The sequence below is a fragment of the Mus caroli genome, chromosome 3 (genome assembly GCF_900094665.2).
Source record: "Mus caroli chromosome 3, CAROLI_EIJ_v1.1, whole genome shotgun sequence".
NCBI classification, from domain to species: Eukaryota; Metazoa; Chordata; class Mammalia; order Rodentia; family Muridae; genus Mus; species Mus caroli.
The window spans coordinates 36,252,474-36,274,116 of record NC_034572.1 but is presented as its reverse complement, the minus strand read 5'-3'; the positions used below and the strand labels follow the sequence as shown (position 1 = coordinate 36,274,116).

The following is a 21,643-nucleotide window of genomic DNA, read 5'->3' as shown; positions in this document are numbered from 1 at the left end:
CTGTAATCCATCACTTAGAAAGCTGAGTTAGAGGATCTTGTGATTTTGGGGCTAACCTAGGCTACATAGTGAAATGTGCTCCTAAACATCCAAGAAATTCTACTGAAAAAAAAAAAAAAAAAAAAATCCCAAGCAATTATATTCATGTTAATGTTATGAAAATATATACATAAAACTGACTAGTGGTTGCCTAGACCTAATAATAAGGAAGTGTAGTAGGAAAGTAGTATGACTAAAAGGAGTGCTGATTGATCCTTGGCTCATGAAAACTTTGTTATGGCATTGTACTGCAGAAGGTCCCCATGCTACAGTGCTGTGACAATTTTTCAGCTTTGTGATGTGAAGGTGATGCACACTCAGATATTTTCTTGAGTGAATAATATATGGTAAGATGCTCGCCCATAGTGATGGCCAGCAGCAGTGAGCCCAGCCTCCCAGCCAGCTATATAATCACAAGTGTGAACATACTCTTCAGGCTCTATGTTGTTCAGCCACCATGTTTTATAGGGCAGTGTGTTAAATGCATTTTGAGCTTACATCATTCTCAACCTCAGATGGGACTGTCATCCATCTTAAATTAAGGATCATCTGTATGTTACATTGTAGCTTCACAAAATGTTTGCATTGGGGAAAGTTGCCTAAAACTTCCTGTCATTATTTTCTACAGTTTCATGTGATTCTACAGTTATCTCAAAAACAAACAAACAAAAAGATTAACACTTTTTAAACTCATACATTAGAACTGAAACACCATTTGAGAAGAAATGTACTCTCCTATTTGCATGCATCTAATGTACAAAATGAAGAGCAAGAGCAGATTAAATTCAAAGAAAGGAGGTAGAACTTAAGTAATGAGCTGCCAATGTAAAAATTAGGGAAAAATTACAAAAGTAAAAAGATTACCTGTTAAAAAAGACAGTACACAAGTCACTTTCAAAGAAGATCAAGGGAAAATGACTATTAGTGTTTGAGGAAACTACTGAACTTTGTTTTTAGTGTGATCTCCTATCTAAAACTTAATGTAGTCTCTATTTGACCCTAACATCTATTGCATTATGAGGTGTGTTCTAGGTAAATGATCAAATTATCTGTATATGATAATTGTGTCACATACTACTCTTCAGTCTTTAAACCTTCCTTATATCATGTTGACCAGATGGGAACACATGCAGCCTTGTATTGCTACAGAACTTAATGTAAGCTTCCCTTGTTTCACCACAAATATTGACAATTTGTGTTAATTGCTAGTAGATATTTTCACCAGATAGAAAATTCTTCATAGTTCTAATTGGCAAACCTTTTATCATGCATAAGTTTACCAATGCATTTCAGTATCAGCTGTTTTTATCTTATAGTTATAAAAATTTTAATGACAATGAATTTAAGCCAGTTTCAATCTTACTAGAATAATGTGAAAAATATTTGAATAGCCTGTTTTTTATAATTTGTTATATATGTTTTATATTTTTGTTATAGAACAGCATGTCCAAAGGAGGCAGAGGTGACACACTAGTAGACTCAATAAATGAGCAAAGGTGAAGTATTACTAAACACATATTATTTCTTCAATCATTTGATTATTGAAGGAGTTCCTTAATTTATGAATGCTTATTATAGGATCTGCTGTAATTAAGCATAATGACTTGCTATTGAGTTGATAAAAATATTGATGGAATTTATGTGAGTGGATTATAATGGAAGATGATCTTGCCTGTTCCCCAAGATACTTGGTAATATCTGAGAGCATCTTTGATTTGTTACAAGTAAATCCTATGGAAAGTGAGACTTTCCTAGGTGGAAGCCAGAGAAGCTGTTTGTTATCCTTCAGTGCTCAAGACTTCTCTCCTGCTCCTTCCACAGAATCAAGAAGTTTTCAGTTCAGAATATTACTTGTGTTAAGGGTTTAAGCATAAAGGGCAAGTACTAATTAGTATTAGACACAAATTTTCATTTTGAGATTTATTTTACTTGTTACATGCTTAAAGTAAATGAAACTGAATATTCAATCTTTTAACTCTGTACTTTTCTTTAGTTCTTTACCTCCTCTCATTGCTGAGTATGAGAAACATCTGGAAGAGCTAAACAGGCAGCTGACCTATTACCAGGTAAGAAGTCATAATCACTTAGCTTTTGTAAGGTTTAGTATGAGAAGAAAATCTGAAAGTCTCATTCAACTGTAAATGTGGATCTATAAACACTAGCTTCAGTTCTCCTTTTCTCCAGTATTCCCTTGTTCTTCCTTTCTGGCAGAGGCATCTCTCAGAAGCTGGGAGCTGTGTCCTGATGGCAATATTATTTGTTCATATCTCTGCTCAGAGCCATCTCAGAGCCATTCAAACTTTACCCTCATTCTACCCACATGTGTCATTATTTGCAGAATGTTTCCCCATCTTCAGATGCTACTTCTGTCATATAAAGATATCTTTTAGATAAGATTTTAACCCACTTGTCTTATTTTTGATTACTAGTAGAAGTTTATTTTAAGAATAATGGAAATAAACTCAAGACACTGTCTATGTAAACAGATCTCAGTCTCAGGGCTTCTGAGATTAGGCTCATGAAAAACAAAAGCATACTATACTATAGGGTTGTTACACATTTAAAGTAACCACATTTTTAGAGTACAACTAATATTTATAATGTGTTTCTTTGAATTGAAATGTTTTTTACGTTTCCTCCCAAATTTTCTGATACCAGGATAACAATATAAATACTCTTTTTCAAAAGACTTTTTATTTTTAAAATTGGCTTACAGAATAATAGGTTTCCATAAGAGGTTTTCCTGCATACCTTGTTTTTATCGATCCCTCCTAGCTCTACCCGCTTATGTACTTCCACTGGGTGTAAGATGGAACCTCAGGGTGGTTTGGATTTGCATTTCCCTGATGACAAAGGACTTTGAACATTTTTTTAAGTGTTTCTCAGCAATTCAAGATTCCTCTGTTGAAAATTCTGTTTGGCTCTGGCATAAGACAATTCTTAATTTATTTCCCATTCTTCGTGATATATTTTTTATAGTCTTTTGCCCTTTAAGCTTAAGCCAACCACAAAAATATCTTTTTTTCCTTCCGATGGGCAATTTAAAAAAAACAAGTCTTTTTTGTGTGAGTCATGTAATTTTTAGTTTTAGGAGTAGCAAGTCAAAGTTTCTGCTGAATTCACTCTATGAATTGAATGATGGTATATTTATTTTGTGTACTTCAGTTGTTGTTCCAGAATAATTAGTTGCCTGGAAATTAAACTCTCCTAAAACTTCTTATAAGCTGTCTGGTTCCTGTGTCTCTTTAATGAGCTATTCTATTGAAGTGCTTGGCTTCAGTTTCTCACTTGAGGTTCTTACCACCTCTGGGTGATTACTGAATTAGTTATAGGAAGAAGCTACACTTAGAAAGCCCAAGAGTCTTCACTAATAGCAATAGTTATTGCATTTGTTTTAGAGAGAGAAAGAAGATGTTATCTACTTCTAAGAATAATCTGTTCATGTGCACACATATAATTAATGAAGAATGCTAATTTTTAAGAATTGCAGATGTACCTCAGCATAATTGTCTGTGACTTTAGTCCCAGCACTCAGGAGGCAGAGGCAGATGGGTTTCTGTAAGATAGAGGCCAGCCTGAGCTACATAGAGAGTTTCAGGACAGTCAGGGCAACATACACAGACACTCTCTCATAAAAGCAGCAAACAAACAAAATCTAACACATTAAAAAAAAAAGATTACAGATATGATCAAGAAGTAGTATGCCTTCAAAGCAGTAAAAGCATGCTGTAATTCTCTGTATAAAGATCCCCCTTCCAACCACACAAAACAAAAAATACATAGTAGGGAAATTTTGATTATGTGAGAAGCACTTTGTAGATCTTTTCCTTCCAAATATTACATATTTTCAAGTATTTTATAATAAAGTCCTTAATGTGATTTACATAGTACACATATATTCTATATAATCATTTATAATATTAGATACTTTTCAAATTAGAGTGCTTTTATAAATATATTCAGTATTTAATTATCTAGTAGAACATCAGTTCATTTTAGTTTGAAATTCTGGCTAGCAGGAACCTGGGGGGGGGGGAATCAGTTTTGATGCTGATTTCATATTAAAAGGTGGTTAGTGATTCCTTAGGCTAAGCTGCTTTGATCATCTCTGAGTAGGAGAGAGAGACTTGGAGAGCTGCCTGTTCACACTCTTTGTGCCAGGTCTCTCCAAGCTTGGCTCTTCTCCTTACCCTCGAGTACACAATGAAGACTGATGGGTGTGTTTTGAGCTGAGTGCACCTTTGTTGAAAAACTGCTTTTTCATGATGGCCTTTTGCCATCTGCACACCTTTTTGCTCTTATTAAAACTGGCTCCTTATTTTGTCATTTTGCTTTTATTAACATTTCTTTTTTCCTTTGAAAGGCTAATAGTCTTACCTTAGAAAATCAGTGAAATTTTCCTCTCATTTTCTTTAAAGTATGAATTATAATCTTCCTTGTATTCTAGTTAGTGGGTTTTTAAGTCATCGAGCCTGCTAAGGACTACTTAGCAGTAGATACTTGTATCAGTGACCAGGTCTGCTTACCATAGCAACCTTGTTTAGAAGAGTTCAGGTCGGAAGGGTGGTGAGGTAAGAATGATTGTTAAAGAAGACCTGCATTTCCTTTTTCACCATTCTCATCTTATCTCTTGAAGTAGGAAAGACTATTCATGCAGATATGAGCTTCCCCTAAAAACATGGATTAGTTAAGATATATTTTCAAGGGATAGCAGTCGGCTGGGTTTTTGCTTTTGTTTGTTTGCTTGTTTATTCAAGACAGGGTTTATCTGTTTAATAGCACTGGCTGTCCTGAAACTCAGTCTATAGACCAGGCTGCCCTCAAATTCACAGAGATCTACCTGCCTCTGCTTCCAGACTACTGGAATTAAAGGTGTGTGCCACCTCACCCAGCTCAACTGCTTCTTTTATCATTCTGAATCTTCTTTTGTTTTCCAGGATACATATTTTTATAATTTTCTCAATTATTGCATAAAATGTTTTTATTTATTTATAACCTATTCAAAATAAGTGTTTTATCATGTTTAGTACATTGTCAAACTATCTGTATGTTATATGGCTTGTTAAAAGAAATGACTAAATTTTCTCTGTAACTGCTTGCATATGGATTGAGTCATAAGTGGAGATCTAAGTGTCTGGGGAATGTATTCCCACACCTATAATGAAAGAATAATGAAAGAATGTTTCATTATTCTTGTAGAAGCACATGGGTGAGATGAAACTACAACTTGAAACTGTCATCACAGAAAATGAAAGGTAAATCAATTAGCCAGTGGGTCTTTTGTTGTTAATAGGTAACTTTTATTGTTGGTCTTTGATGCATGGAGTGTGGTGCTTTAGAGTACAGAAACCTGGGCTTGTGTTTCTGTTGACTACTGGCTTCATTACCTGTGACCATAAACAAGCTATTTAACTTCTTTCAGTTGTAACATTTTTGCTATAACTTGAAAATAATAAGAAAAATGCTTTCTTCTTTTTCTTAACCTATTGTTAATGTTTACATATATATGAATATGAGCTTGCTATGTTCATTTAGTGTTGCTTTTATGTCTATTTTTAGGACTGACAACATGGTATTGGATAGCCATTAATTTTGCCTCTCTCAGCAATCCTTAATTGCCTTTAGCTCTTCCTCTAAGGATGAAGCCTTCTGAGATTTCCCCCATCCATAGAATCAAGTCAGCTGGTGATGGTGTTCAGATCCTTATTTAGTTACCATGTTGTTGAGACTTCATGAATATCGCTTCCCTGTCATATCTAGAACTGTCTCTCAGTAGACAGCCTTGTCCTCTGGCTCTTAAAACCTTTCTGCTTCCCCTTCTTTTGTGTTAGATATAAGAGTGGTGTTATAGAATGTGGCTGGGCAACTCATGGTCAATTTTCTGCATTTTGACCACTTGTAGCTTTCTGTAGTAGTCTTTATCTGCTGCAAAAAAAAAAAAAAATTATTTGATAAGAGTGAGAGCTACATGTAATTATGGGTAAATATATAGGATGTAGTTAGAAATTATACTGGTTTAGGAAAATGGTAGTAATGGATTCTCCTTTAGGTTTCATGGCCTTACCAGTCTTAGATAATTGGCTAGGTTTACAGTACTGGGTCTGAATTTCCTCTTATTGTGTAGGCCAATTAGACAGCTGTTGGTTACTCACAAGAAAGAAGTGCCACTGTTTTACCTTTGGGGATATGTCATGCTGATCTTTGCTGTGCTTTATAGGTGCCACAGCTGGATTGGACCCCTTGGTGGCTTATATCTTCTAGTACTATAAGCATTAGTCCTCAAGAAAACTTCCAGGTTATTTCTAGCTTCGTATCTTCCTGTCTTGTGTCCAAAGTATGTATTGTTTTCAGCAACAGAGATTTAACTTCAAATTTTGGGAAGCAACTAAAAGTCAAGGCCAATACCCTCTTTTCTTGGGATGGAGTAAGTGTCCTTTGGACTCTCTGACCAAGGACTCAAAATGAGAATTATCATGCTTGATCCTGAGGGTTTTGTTGGATAGACTATGACAAAGGAGCATTATTTCATGGGCCAAGTGTAAGAAATAAAGTCTTAGCTTGAAATAGGGCACATAAGTACCATTAATATTGTCAAACAGTATGATAGTATACAAATATGTATCAGGAAACATGCTGATTAAATACAGACTTGCCGACCCTGATACATTTATCCATGAGTTCCTTCTAGCTCCCATCCTCATTCCTTCTACCAAAGGGGATTAGTATGTTAAATTCTGCTTATATTGTTAGGTTTACAGTTCTAAAACTAAAAACCATATCATCCAGTATTCTGGAACTTAACCCTTTTCATTATCATGCACAGGTATGAAAATTTCCAGAGATGAAATTGCCAGGTTATAGGATTGTAATTTAATGTCAACTTAATTTAAAACTTGGCTGTATCAGCTAGCTTACATTCTCACCAGTAAAAATTTTAATTCATATTGATCTATATTTCTCCAGGAATAATTCTAATCAAACTTCCTAAGAACTATCATTGTCACTAAGTAATTTCTCATTGTGATCTTAATTTACGTTTTATGAATATTGATATGTTTGACCATTTTTCACTTGCTTTTCTCATGAATGCCTACTCGTCTTGCTGCCCAAGTTTTTATTTTCCCTTTTTTTCTCTTTTTTAATTTCTTTTTTTCTTTTACTGAATATTTTCTTTATTTACATTTCAAATGTTATCCTCTTTCCATGTCTCCCCTCCACAAACCCCCTATCCTATCCCTCCTCCCCCTGCCTCTATGAGAGTGCACACCCACCCACCCACCTACCCACTCCCACCTTCTAGCACTTGCATTCCCCTACACTGGGGCATCAAACACCCTCAGGCCCAAGGGCCACTCCTCCCACTGATGTCCAACAAGGCCATCCTTTGCCACATAGGCAGCTGGAGCCATGGGCCCCTCTATGTGTATTCTTTGGTTGGTGGTCCAGTCCCCAGGAGCTTCAAGGTACTAAAATATGTCCGTCTAAGTACCTCTGCTAAAATTTTAATCTGTTCTACCCCATCTTTGAGGACATCTTGGAAATATAGTTTTAGACTCTCGAGTACTATATAGGTAGAGAAATGTGAAATATAAATATGAGTGCCAATTGCCCATTGCAACATTAGATAATAGGTATTACAAGTTGTCTACTCCCAGGGTGAGATGTGCTTAATGAAAAAAATTTTCTGTTTTCTTCTTAAGATTTCAAGGTAGTGTAGTCTCTGAATCTTCTGTGGTTATTTTATTTTTTCTATCTACTATTATGTCTTTTCTCAGCATGTTAGAATTTTAAAACTGGATCATCAAGAATACTTTAATTAGCCTGTGGTGTTTGGTGGCACATACCTTTAATCCCAGCACTTGGAGGGCAAAGGCAGTTAGGTCTCTGTGAGTTTGAGGCCAGCCTGGTCTACAGAGTGAGTTCCAGGACAGCCAGGGCTACACAGAAAAACCTTTTGTCCAAAACCAAGAATACTTAAATTTTATTCTGTCCTGAGTTCCCCAAATTTGACATTAAGAAACATAAAACTGTAGAAATTTGATCTTGTTGTTGACTTGTAAGTAAACCAAAACTGGGGGAGTTCATTTTTGAATCCTAAATTTATCCAATGTATGGACTCTTAAAATTTGACTTTCTTTTGTTTGTATTCTTCTGTATTATATAGTAGTTTCTGCTTTATTGTTATAGTCCTTTTAATGTACTTGCATTTCATGACTGCATGTTGTTCTGGTTTGTTTTCTATTGCAGTGATGAACAACTTAAAAAGGACTTACAGCTCCCAATTTATCATTGGGGGAAGCAGGGCAGGAACCCAAGTGCTGTTTACTGACTTGTTTCTCATGACTTGCTTAGTCTATTTTCTTTCTTTTTTATTATTGGTTATTTTATTTATTTAGATTTCAAATATTGTCCCCCTTTCCGGTCTCCCCCGACAAACCCCCCATCACATCCCCCTTCTCCTTTGCCTCTGTAAGGGTGCTCCTCCAGCCACCCATCCATTCCCGCCTTACTGTTCTAGCATCCCATACGCTAGGGCATCAAGCCTCCTCAGAACCAAGGACCTCCCCTCCCATTGATAGCAGATAAGGCCATCCTCTGCTACATATGTAGCAGGAGCCATGAACCAGCCCATGTATACTCTTTGGTTGGTGGTTTAGTCCCTGGGAGCACTGGGAGATCCACTTAGTTGATATTGTTTTTCTTTCTATGGGGTTGCAATCCCCTTCAGCTCCTTTAGTCCTTCCCCTAACTCTTCCATTGGGGTCCCTGGGCTAAGTCCGATGGTTGGCTGTGAGCATCCTCATCTGTATCAGTCCGGCTCTGGCAGAGTCTCTCAGGAGGCTCCTGTCAGCAAGCACTTCTTGGCATCAGCAATTAGTGTCTGAGTTTGGTGTCTGCAGATGGGATGGATCCCTAGGTGGGATGGTTTCTGGATGGCCTTTCCTTCAGCTTCTGCTCCATTTTTTTGTCCCTGTGTTTCTTTCAGTCTATTAAACAACTTAGTTTACCAGGGATGGCGCTGCCCATAATGTGCTGCCTCACAGGGCTATTTACAGAGAAGTCTGGTAGAGGTGTTTTCTCAGTTGAGCTTCTCTCTTCCCAGGTGACCTTATTTTGTCGAGTTGACAAAATAAATTTAAAAATAATATAAAAAATTAGCCAGTACATGTAGCATTCCTGTGGAATTATATTTTAGCCTTAAATATGTTCATATTTTCTCTCTTTAAAAAATATTTTTATTAATTCTCCTTTTGATTTTGGAATCCTCTTATACTTACACTATGAATTTTTATTAAAGTATACAATTGAGTAAATTTTTAAATTAGGTTTAATTTTTTTTATTCATTGTGGTTATTTTAGTTTTAATATTCTTTCTCAAAATAATTATTGTTATACAGAGTTTTAATATCCCAGTAAAGAATGTTACAGTAATTTTTCAATCATATACTTAAATTAGGCTTAATTTTTAATGTACTGGGAAGACAAGGCATTTTATAGTATAAAGATAATAACCATTTAGTTGTTTTTGTGTATGTGTTTACAACATTCTTCCTTTCATGTGCAGATATCTTGAAGCTAGTCTTTAAAATCTACTTATTTCAAAGTAATGTGATAGTGCAAGTATGGGGTTTGTTTGGTTTTTAATTTATTTTATTTTATTTTTTGGTTTTGTGTTTTTTGTTTGTTTTGCTTTTGCTATAAAAATTGTCTGCTAAGAAATTCATAAAGAAATATGCTTATTTGACTCCCATAGTCCTAAAGTTCTAGGAACATGGCACTAACATCATTCAGCTTCTGGTCAGAGCCTCATGCTGATGTATCATGATGGAAAAATGCAAAGTAGAAGGAGGTCCATGGAGAAGGGACTTCTGTGCCAACATATTTCATAACAGTTGTTCTCATGCCTGTTAATCACAAGATCTGATTCATTCTCAAGATATCTTACTTCCACATAGTTAATCACCTCTTATAGACTCTACCCCCTTGAAATAATGCTACAAAAAGCGTCACATTTCAACATATTTGGCAGAAGCCATATCTAAACCATAGCAGCAGTTGGGTTTCATGATAGAAAAGTAGAAAAAAATGGACACTTGGTTTATTAAAGGCACTTTTGAAAATGCTACAGGGTTTTAAAGTGAGCTCTGCTAGTTATGTCTTTAGAGAAAAATTGTACTTTTATTTATGTGTCATAGTTAATGACTGCAAAATCAAAATAATTTAAAAATTACAGGGAAAATATTTTAAGAAAAGTACACATGAGCAGGTCTAAATCAAAGGAAACTAGTAATAGCTTGGATTATATAGTTGTTGTGTACAATGCCATAGTACTGGATTTTGGAAACAGTTTAATATATTGATGTAGGAATACATAATATCTAGGTACTGATTATAAATAATGAAATAATTATTTCATTTACAAGAAAAATACTAAAGTTACTTACCAAACTTCATGTTCCGGACCCCATCAGGACCAATTTGTGCTGCCCAAAGTGTCTTGGATGTTTTCAGTGGAGCTTGGTTGACTTGCAAGGGGATATGCACGTAGAGACAATTATTTTAACCATGAGCTCAGATTCCAGAGACTCAGCAAGACTGAGAGAAATATAGTAAAGCCTTCGCTTCTCAAAGGACATTATTGAGCTACTTACAAAAATCTGGAACCATATATCTTCTGAGTTAATAATAAGTGAAGCGGTAAAATAGTCATTTACAGTTAATCTTTATTCCCAACTTGATAGGCTTTAGAATCACCTGAAGACTCATGTACTAAGGGCTTGGAAAGGAAGGCTTTTCCATAGAGGTTTAATTGAGGAGGGAAAGCATTGACTGAGCAGCACCATCCCATGAGTTCAGGACCGAATAAAGATGGAAAGGTAGAAAGTCAGATGAGTGCTGCCATTCCCATTTCTCTGCTTTCTCTGATCTCTTCAGAGTTAAACACATAGCCTATCTATACTTACACTGATAGGAACCACCTGCTCCATGAGGTTCCCAGTGGGGTATGTTCTGACTCAAAAGAAACCGTTCCTCCCTTAAGTCCCTTATCAGGTGTTTGGTTACAATAACAGTAAAGGTAAATATTCGCAAATATTTGCATGCCTGTTAAGTGTTGGGTGTTTTCAATTACTCTTTCTCACCCAGCAAAATTCCTTCCTCTTCCCAAAGTAGTCACTCTTATTTTTATGCTTTGCATATTTCTTGAAAGTCTAAATTCCACATAAGAAGAAAACCTGCAGTATTTATCATAAGTAATCTCAGGGTTTATCCATTTTGTTTCTTATAGTTGAATACAATTCACTGTATATGTGTCATCTGCTGACATCCAGGTTGATTCCACAGCTTAGATGTTGTGAATATTGCTACAGTACACATGGATATGCATCTATAACTGCTGTGTGCTAAGATCCCATCACAGTATATCCATAGGAGTGGTAGGACTGGATCATGTGATAGTTTTAGTTTTAGCTTCAGTAGGGACTGCACTAAGGTGCAGTCTTAGCATCCTTGCTAACATTTAAAAACAGAACCAAATATTTATATTCTAAAATATAAAAAGAGGCAGTAGTAGAGATGAAAAACAATGAATGAGAGAATTAGGAATGTTCACCCAGATTGAAAAGACAGAATATAAAAGCCAATATAGAAAATAAGGAAAATAAATTCAAAGAGCTAATGTATGATTGAGTCTTGAACAAAGTGAATTTGAACTGTATGAGCCCACTTGTAAAATTTTTTTGGATGTTTCTAATAATTTGAAGTAATTATTGGTGATTACATAGCATAGGAATATCAGAACAATTAAGAAAAACACTGTCATAAATTCATATATATAATAAATGACATGTAAAACTTTATCTTTGAATTGCTTTTATTATTTAGTATGATGAAACATCAGAACTTTATCTTTCTGAAATTTTTAAATCTCTGTAGGACAAACTGAACTCTGCCTGAATTATCATCAGTTTGATATGTTTGAATATTCATACTTTTACTCAATAATATTAAATGACTAGTCCTTCTATTTTTATTATAAATCTACTAAATTTATTTCATATAGGAAATATATGTGACTCATATTGACTTAATGAATTCTCCAAAAATGACTTATTAAAATGAGTATAACATTAACTGCTTATTGCAAAGGTTGCACAGTAAATTAAAAGATGCTGTTGAAAAGCAATTGGAAGCCCTTCCCTTTGGCACAGGGATAGGAAATGACATCTGTGCAGATGATGAGACCGTGAGGATCCTTCAAGAACAATTGCAACTAGCCAATCAAGTAAGTGGCATATTTTTTTACTTACTAAATTTAAAGTCTTCAGAAATGTTTTAATCTTTTAAAATTTTTATATTTGATATTATAATCATATCATTTTTCCCTTCTCCCCTCTCTCACTCTAATCCCTCCAATACCCTTTCTTGCTCTTTCAAATTCATGACCTTTGTTTTCATCAGTGGGTGTTATATGCATATATGTATATACGTACATAATCCTAAACATAACTATTCAGTCCATATAATGTCACTTGAATGAAGTTCAGGACTGACCTTTTGTTATTTAACAGAGTAACAAAATTTATAACAGTTGATTTTGCTGTGACTTAATACTTGTAAATAATTCCCTCACTATTTGTTACAAATATAACTTCAAATATATTTTAATTGAATCATATTGCATTTTGAACATTTTTGTCCTTTAAGAATAATTAATTTTAAGCCAGGCATGGTGGCGCACTCCTTTAATCTCAGCACTCGGGAGGCAGAGGCAGGCAGATTTCTGAGTTCAAGGCCAGCCTGGTCTACAAAGTGAGTTCCAAGACAGCCAGGACTATACAGAGAAACCCTGTCTCGAAACCTACCCACCCCCCAAAAAAAAAGAATAATTAATGTAAAAAGAATATTCTAAAGAAAAGAGAGATCACTGGTTTAATCCCATAAATTTACATATTTTTCTGGTTTTATTATAATACCATTTTCAATTTTCAAAGATTATAACATAATTATGCTTCTAAAGTTATATTTTCTCTGGCTATTTTTTTCTCCCTCGTAGTTTTTGAAATTGCTGTGACTCTGTCCTGTGTGTTTCATTTTCAATGTTAAAATTTTTATAAATTTGTACATAAGAAAATTTTTATTTCATTTTATAATTTTGCATTCCTGTGTCTCAGACCTTGTATGTATGTGGCGCTGTTCTTTTACTTTGGAGCTCTATAGGTGGAGAATAATTTTTGTGCCTCACTTTCTTTGTTTATAAATAGTCCTAGAAATTATGAATGTATAGATTTGATTTTATAATTATCTTTAAAAATTATAGCTTTATTCCCTAAAAATCTGGTTTGAGACTATTTATGGATACTATTTTAGGTAAATTAGAAAGGCTGTGTTTATGTTGATCAGGAACATGTTCTAACATTGAACTTTTTCAATATATAAATAAAAGGAACTTAAAAAATACAGAGGATGGGCTGGCGAGATGGCTCAGTGGTTAAGAGCGCCGACTGTTCTTCCGAAGGTCCCGAGTTCAAATCCCAGCAACCACATGGTGGCTCACAACCATCCGTAATGAAATCTGATGCCCTCTTCTGGAATGTCTGAAGACAGCTACAGTGTACTTACATATAATAAATAAATAAATCTTTAAAAAAAAATCAAAAAATACAGAGGAAAAATAATGTGGAAAAATTTTCCCTGTTCCATACTAGGAGGAATTTACAGTTGTTTACACAGACATAAGTGGAAATTATACTTTCAAATGCAAGATACTGAGGTATCTTTTAGAAAGCCATGGCATAATATGCATTTATTACTCCTGAAATGTTAGAAAGTTCATGGAACAGTCATGCCAAGTGTTTATCCTGATTAGTAAGGACTAGTACATTACCTTTTTTTATGTATGATCATTTAGGAGATTGGATTTAAGACCATGCACACACTAGCCAGGCACTCTCTGATTAAATACATAGCTATTTTTGTGTTAATTTGCTTTTAAAAGTCTGATTTTTAAAAAACTGAATAGGATTATCTGTTACAAGATTGAATGTTCTAAGCCTTATACTCTTGAAACTTACTGAAATTAAACAAGTGAAAACTAATTTAAATGGAATATTTAAAAGTGAATATTGAGAAAAAAAGAAATCTTTGTGTACTTTATTTTGTCAAAACACAACTGGCCATTCTTATCACTAGACTCCACACCAATAAATTAAGCCTGCCATGGATCAAAAATATTCTTAAAAATGTTGCATCTGTGACACCCACAGCAAACATTAGGCTGAGCTCTGGGAATTCTGAGGAAGATGGGGAGGAAGGATTATAGGAGCCGGGGGCGGGGGCACCACAGACTCAATTAACCAGGTTTCATGGGGGCTCGCAGAGATTGAATTGACAATCTTGGAGCCTGAATGTCTGATCTAGGTCCTCTGCATATATGTTACGGTGTGATTTGATGTTCTTGTGGGATTTCTAACAATGAGAGCAGGGACTGGGGACTGTCTCTGACTCTTTTGCCTGATTGGGGACAAGCTCCTACTGGGTCGCCTCTTACTAGTCCAGCCTCCATATGAGGGTTTGTGGCTGGTCTTACTGCATCTTGTTATGCCATATTTGGTTGCTATCTCTGGGAGGGCTGCTCTTTTCTGAAGAGAAGGGAAGAGGAATAGATATGTGAGACAGGAGAGGTGGTGGGGAAAGACTGAGAGAAGGGGGAGGGGAAACACTATGGTCAGGGTGTGATATATGAGAGAAGAACAAATAAAAAAGAAAAAATATGAACACTTAGAAATATATACAAAAAAGTATTGTGTCTGTAGTGACCATATGTAGACATTATCTTACAACCCAAACAATGGAGCATGCAAAATGTTTACTGTTAAGTATGATAGATAGTTAATGTTTGTGGGAGCAGGCATGAACATTATATGTAAATACTTAGTCCTTTTATATAAAGGACTTGATCCTTTGCAGATTTTGGTGTCCTGAAGGAAGGGGATGAGTCTCCCTCCCCTTACCAAGAGATGACTGTTATGAAAATAGTCAAAATTCAAATACCTTCATTCCATAAATATTTATTAAGTATATACTATATGACAGACAATGTCATATAATATTACTAGTACAGTGTAGAACTTGTTCCTTCTTTCGTTGACCTTTTAGGAAAGGCTAACAAGGAATGAGGTACTGGGTGGGGCTGGTCAGAGTTCTTGTGTTTGATCTCCATTTCACTTCCAAACTATGTAACCTTGGGAGCTCTCTTTACATCTCATCTTCCTCATTTATACATATGGTTTGTAATTTATTTTACTAGATTTTATGGTAATTAAGCTTAAGCCTATAACATTTAGTATAGTGGTAAACATATATTTAAGTTAATAAGTTAACATTATTTCTATTCCTGTCTTCAGTAGTAATCATCAAGATATAAATAAGATTTCAAAGTATATTTAAGTTACTTGCATATAAAATATATTTAGGATAGAACAGCAAGAGTAAAATATTAAGACCTTAGTACATTTAGTTTTGAGTATTTTATTCTGTGACATTAAAATGATTTGTAAAACATCTGGAAAGCATAAGTTTGACAGTAAGAGTCTTAAAAATGTTTGTATTCCTTGATAGTAAGATGGTGACATCTCACAGATTCTTGTAATTGTTAAAAAGAGTTTCTGTGGGAGCTGGGTACACGCATATGCCTTTAATCTCAGGATACAGGAGGCAGAGGAAGGTAGATATTTTATATTTTAGAATTATTTCCTATCATGTGCAGGAACATTACATGAATTTAATTTATGTCTATATTTTAACATAACTCATATTTATAAAGAGTGATTCTTATTGCTTTTAAGCATATGCATACATGTATTTGTGTGCAGGGATGTGCACATGTGTACACGCCTGCCAAGGTCAGAGGCCTTGAATTTGAGGCCAGCATGGTCTAGGTAGCAGAGTTCCAGGCTAGCCAGACCTGAAGGGATGGGATGAATCTGAGAAGAGTTGAGGGAGTGGAGGAAGTGGTGAATATGATCAAAGCACAATGTACAAAATTCTCAAAGAACTAATATTTTTTTCTCTTTTAAAGAAAGATATGTTGGGCTGGAAAGGTGGCTCAGTGGTTAAGAGAGCATAATTTTCCCCCAGATGAACAGATATTACTTTCCAAAACCCAAGCCAAGGGCGGCACAATTACCTGTAATCCAGCTCCAGAGATCTGAGACCTCTGACCTTGGCAGGCGTGTACACATGTGCACATCCCTGCACACAAATACATGTGTGCATATGCTTAAAAGCAATAAGAATCACTCTTTATAAATATGAGTTATGTTAAAATATAGACATAAATTAAATTCATGTAATGTTCCTGAACATGATAGGAAATAATTCTAAAATATAAAATTGCAAAATAAATTAAACTGAAGGGTAATGATAAACACTGATTCAAAAGTTACATATTCACTTAGCGGTTCTCAAATTCATATATATCATAATCGCTTTGAGACTTGTAGAAACATAATTTCTGCATCTCTCATTTCTCGCTATCTGAAGCAAAGCTCAATAATTTGCATTTCTAATAGTCTGAGATGATTTTGATAATACTGGTCCTTTGAGAAGTACTTCTTTAAGAATCTGGATTTTGTAGAGCACTTGTCTATCATGTGCAATGACCTAGGCTAAACATGTAAGACAAGGGCTGGAGAGATGGCTAGGCACCTAAAAGCATTACAGAGGACCTAGGCTCAGTTCTCAGCACACACATTCTAGCTCACACACATCTATAACTCCATTTTCAGGGGGTCCAATGCCTCTTCTAACTTGTGTGGGTGCTAGGCACATACATGGTGCACATATACATGCACACAAAATACACACATTAAATAAATCTTTAATAAAACAGCAACAATAGAAAAGTAGGGAGGGGTGCTGTAAGTACTACTGCAGGTAATTCTTGTCATTCTTTTTCTGAGGCTTTTTGAAATATGAGACATTTTAGTGCCTTGAATGATTAAGAAAACAAAATGGTAAATAATATTTAAGAAAACAAATCTGAAGGAAATCAGTTGTTTATAATTATCCATTCAGGACTTGAAGATCTTGACTATGTCTTCTAACTCCAAATTCTGTTTATCAACAAATGTGATAATTCACATACAGACAAACCTAACTATTGTTTCAGAAGGAAAGATGACAGTTATTTTTTTTTACTTTCTTTTTTTTTTATTATGTATTTTCCTCAATTACATTTCCAATGCTCTCCCAAAAGTCCCCCATACCCTCCCCCCCACTTCCCTACCCACCCATTCCCATTTTTGGCCCTGGCGTTCCCCTGTACTGGGGCATATAAAGTTTGTGTGTCCAATGGGCCTCTCTTTCCAGTGATGGCCGACTAGNAGTTCAGAATGTTGTTCCACCTATAGGGTTGCAGATCCCTTTAGCTCCTTGGATACTTTCTCTAGCTCTGACAGTTATTTAAGATGGGGAATTTTATTAAGAAGAGGCCATATGAAGGGAGGCAGAGGCAAGAAGATCATAAATTTAAGGCCAACCACAAGAGGGTCGGGGAGTCATTTGTACATTTTCTGAGTACATGTTACAGAAATTGAAATCCTATAATCTAAAAGTATACTCAGCATAGTCCAGCCTTTTAGCTCTGCCTTTTCAGGAAAACTTACAAGTGATGTACTAGCTTCCTCCTGGGATTCCAAAGCTTGCTGTGATAACGAACGTGCAATGGCCAAAAGCAACTTAAAGGAAGGATTTATTTGGCTTATGATTCTATAGAATTAGATCCCTCTGTGACGACAAGAAAGCTATGGAGGCCAGCAACAGGAGCAGAAAGCTGTGACATCTTATTTTCACCGCACAGAAATCAGGAATCAGACATCAACCTAGAAGTGGGACCAAGATAGAAACCTTCAAACCCTGCCCCCAGAGTTGACTCCCTCTAACAAAGCCATCTCCTACCTTTATTCTTCCTAACATCACCAACTGAGCATCCAGGGTTCAAATCATGTGCCCACAGGGGACATTTATCATTCCAAATCACACCAAAGAGAAAATGTTTTGTTTTGTTGTTTTCCACACTTAGTCTAAACTTGCTAAGGAACCCTAGGCTATTTGCTATTTGCATGGTCTCAGTGGATTAAATTAGCACTTCTTAGCCTTTTAGTTTCAAGACTACTCAGACCACTTTATCTTATTTTAATATCCTACAGTACATTTTGTGAGTTATAGCTATCATTATTTAGTCTGCTGTAAATTTAACTGGCTTTATTTTTTGAATAATAATATAAGCACACTTTCTACCACTTCTCAGAGCAGAAATGACATAATATATACTTTAGAAAATTCTACTGTGACAGACAAGAACACATAGGCAGATGTCTTCCTATTGTTATAAACACAATTTTGACCTCAAAATCTTCTCAAAGTCTTTAACTCTGAAACCCCTTACTATACTTTGGTGGAACTTTATAAAAAGTTAATTGAATTAAAAAGTAAATGATGAACTAATAAAAATCTTACCACAAAATGCCAAGTAAAATAGTGTTAAAAAATACATTATGTGATTATAATTTTACTAAAAGAAAAACTTAAAAAAATTGTATACCAGAAGCAACTTATAAAGAATTTATAGACATGAACAGTCAACATTTATAAAGATGATTATATCCAAGTTAGTAGTGTTTATTAGAAGAGCTAATACTAAAATTCTAAATGGTTCTTTATTGCTTCTGTTTTTCATATTTTTTTAGTTTTCTACAATAAGCACTTAACTCTTTACAATCAGAAAATCATACTGTAGTTTCTCAGAAGGACTTTTCTCCTTTAATAATGTCAAGGCTTAATTTATAATTTTTGTAAAACAGAGTAGTTTCTAATATGTATTGCTGATAACATTAATTTTAGCTATTAACTCAAAGTAAAAGGAAATTTTCAAAATAAGAAAATGACTACTAAAATTTTAAAATCATGAATATTATTATATTACAGTCACATCCCACATAACAACCTGTCAAACATGGACTATATATACAATGTTTTTTCCTACAGAGTGCATCATCTAGTAATGATTGTGGTGATTGTAGTTTGTCTTTAGTACATCTGCTGTGGTCCCATCATAGTGCATTCCCTGAATGTGTTCTTACAGTAAACTATGCATGACTACCATCTTTATATACAGTCTAGATTTACTTTGTAACTTTACAAGTACTCATTTGTAAAAGTATATGATTATTTATACTATCAGTAAATAGCTTTCTGATACTTTAAGAAACTATCAAAGTTTTTTGTTGTTATTGTTTTATAGGAGAAAACTTGGGCTCTGGAACTCTGGCAGACTGCTTCTCAGGAGTTGCAAAGTGTACAGAAACTCTATCAGGAGCATATGACTGAAGCCCAGATTCATGAATTTGAAAACCGAAAGCAAAAAGTAAGCCTAAGTTTTATGATTTTCTTATGTATTTGTCAAAAATTTTATCATGAAAAAAAGTGTTTTGGAAAGAAATTCCTAAGTATCTCATGTTTTTTTAATGTTAACAACAAATATATCTCAGAATCTTCTAAGCAGATAAATAATCAAAGAACTGCCTCAGTGCATGTTGTGTTTTGAATGCAAGTAGAATTAAAAGGTGTATTAGTTTGGAAAAGAAATATAAAATTGTTCTTTATAAACTGACCTCTGGTGGTGTTGTAATTGCTTAATTTCCTACCTGTTGTGAAACAAAACAAAAATTATTCATTGAATTCAGTGAATGGAGAAACTTCCTCAAATACAATGATAACACTGTCAAATAGCAATGTTCACACAATTGAATATGATGTTTTACTAAAATAGATGTCCAATATGTTGACAAATTACAATTTTATCAAAGGAAGAAGTCTTATTAGTTATTAAAGATTTCTTTCTGTCTAGAGCATTGCATTGGGCATCTGGCTTTTGATTTATGCCTCTGTTAACAAACTGTCACATAAAGACCTCCTGTCCCATTAGGAAGTTGTTTTTCTGCTGGTTCTTTTACTGCTAAGTACATTTGAGTGCTGTAGACTTAAGAATTATCTGTTAATATAAGTGGGTTATCATAACTCTCATTTGTTAATTCTTAAAGTTCAAGTTTATGAATACTTTTAATATCATCATAGCGAATTTCTGACTGTGTAATCCTAATGATACTTATATGATATTCTAGTTTACAATATTGTTTTATCCGTGATGTGATTTGAAATAACATATATAATCTGATCTATAAAACTTTTAACTTCTGGGGTCTAATAGAAAACAAATTCTTCAAGGCTGTTTCCTATTTCAGGTGAATACTAAGGCCTTAAATCATTTTGTTGTTTTCACATAAAGTCATTCTTCTACTATACTAGAAATCTATCATTTGATTTTATTCATAAATAACTTTACAAATATTACTTCATCTCTATTTTCCTCGTTGCCTATTATTCATTTGTTTTCTGACATGTTAAAAATCTGCTCCAACTTTATGTTATTTGTACAAGTAGTCTTTAATAGGACTGTATGACCTGATGAAATTATTTTAAACTTGTGGAACATGGAGTTTCTTACAGCAGTTACACAATTACTACAGTGGCTCCTTTGCACAGTTGATCTTACCCATTTTGGATATACTTGAATATGTAGTTTCTGGTGTTGTGCACATACTTTCTAGTCACTTAAATGTTTATAACTGCACCGTCTATGTTTAAAATATTTATTGGTGAATAATTTATTGTACAAATAATGATTTTACATAAATGTAAATCATTTTTGTAATGAAGCACCATTGCCTCCTTGTTTCACTTTTAATCATTTATATATTTTTTTATTTATTTGACTACTAATTGACACAATAGAAGATATAATGCCAATGTCATACAAATTTAGATGTACAATATTAGAGTTGGTTTTAGTTTTATTTAAAGCGTGGGCAACAAGCAAAACACTATGGATTTGCTCTGTTTTCCTATTAGGATCAGCTGAACAATTTTCAACAACTAACCAAGAAACTCCATGTTGCTAATGAGAACATAGAAATGGTAAGTGGAAATGAACACTTTCTGTTCCTACTTTTTATGAATTAGAAAGTGTAACTATATTTATTCATTGTTATTCACATCAAAGCATGTTGTATGAATTAAGGCGTATAAACAGTACCTTTCCTGATTTCCTTACATATTTAGTAACTGAACATACTTCTTTAAACTGAACAGTACCCTGTAAAGGTCTAACCAACGTGCATGTGAATTACATCCTAATCTGAAAACTCTCTTCGGGTATTTGGGGTATTTGATGAGGTCTCTTAAGAGTAGAGTGATCTAGATCCTCTATTAGCCCAAAACTTAGGATACCCAAGATATAAGATACAATTTGCTAAACGCATGAAACTCAAGAAGAATGAAGACCAAAGTGTGGGCACTATGCCCCTTCTTAGAAATGGGAACAAAACACCCATGGAAGGAGTTACAGAGACAAAGTTTGGAGCTGAGACAAAAGGATGGACCATGTAGAGACTGCCATATCCAGGGATCCATCCCATAGTCAGCTTCCAAACGCTGACACCATTGCATACACTAGCAAGATTTTGCTGAAAGGACCCAGATATAG

At 34.6% G+C, this 21,643-nt stretch overlaps 1 protein-coding gene across 4 annotated transcripts in view; it reads left to right on the top strand.

Moving 5' to 3' along the window:
- The window catches only part of Sclt1 (sodium channel and clathrin linker 1), a 110,284-nt gene that overhangs the window by 8,707 nt on the left and 79,934 nt on the right, over positions 1–21,643 (top strand). For 2 of the 4 annotated variants that reach the window (XM_021157908.1, XM_021157909.2), the window contains exons 3-8: positions 1,477–1,535; positions 2,033–2,105; positions 5,239–5,294; positions 12,187–12,322; positions 19,343–19,465; positions 21,010–21,075. In XM_021157908.1, the coding sequence (XP_021013567.1) occupies positions 1,477–1,535; positions 2,033–2,105; positions 5,239–5,294; positions 12,187–12,322; positions 19,343–19,465; positions 21,010–21,075 (513 nt within the window). Of the gene's footprint in view, positions 1–1,476; positions 1,536–2,032; positions 2,106–5,238; positions 5,295–12,186; positions 12,323–19,342; positions 19,466–21,009; positions 21,076–21,643 lie in introns of those variants that run through there. The other 2 variants (XM_021157911.1, XM_021157910.2) reach the window with 2 other exon arrangements.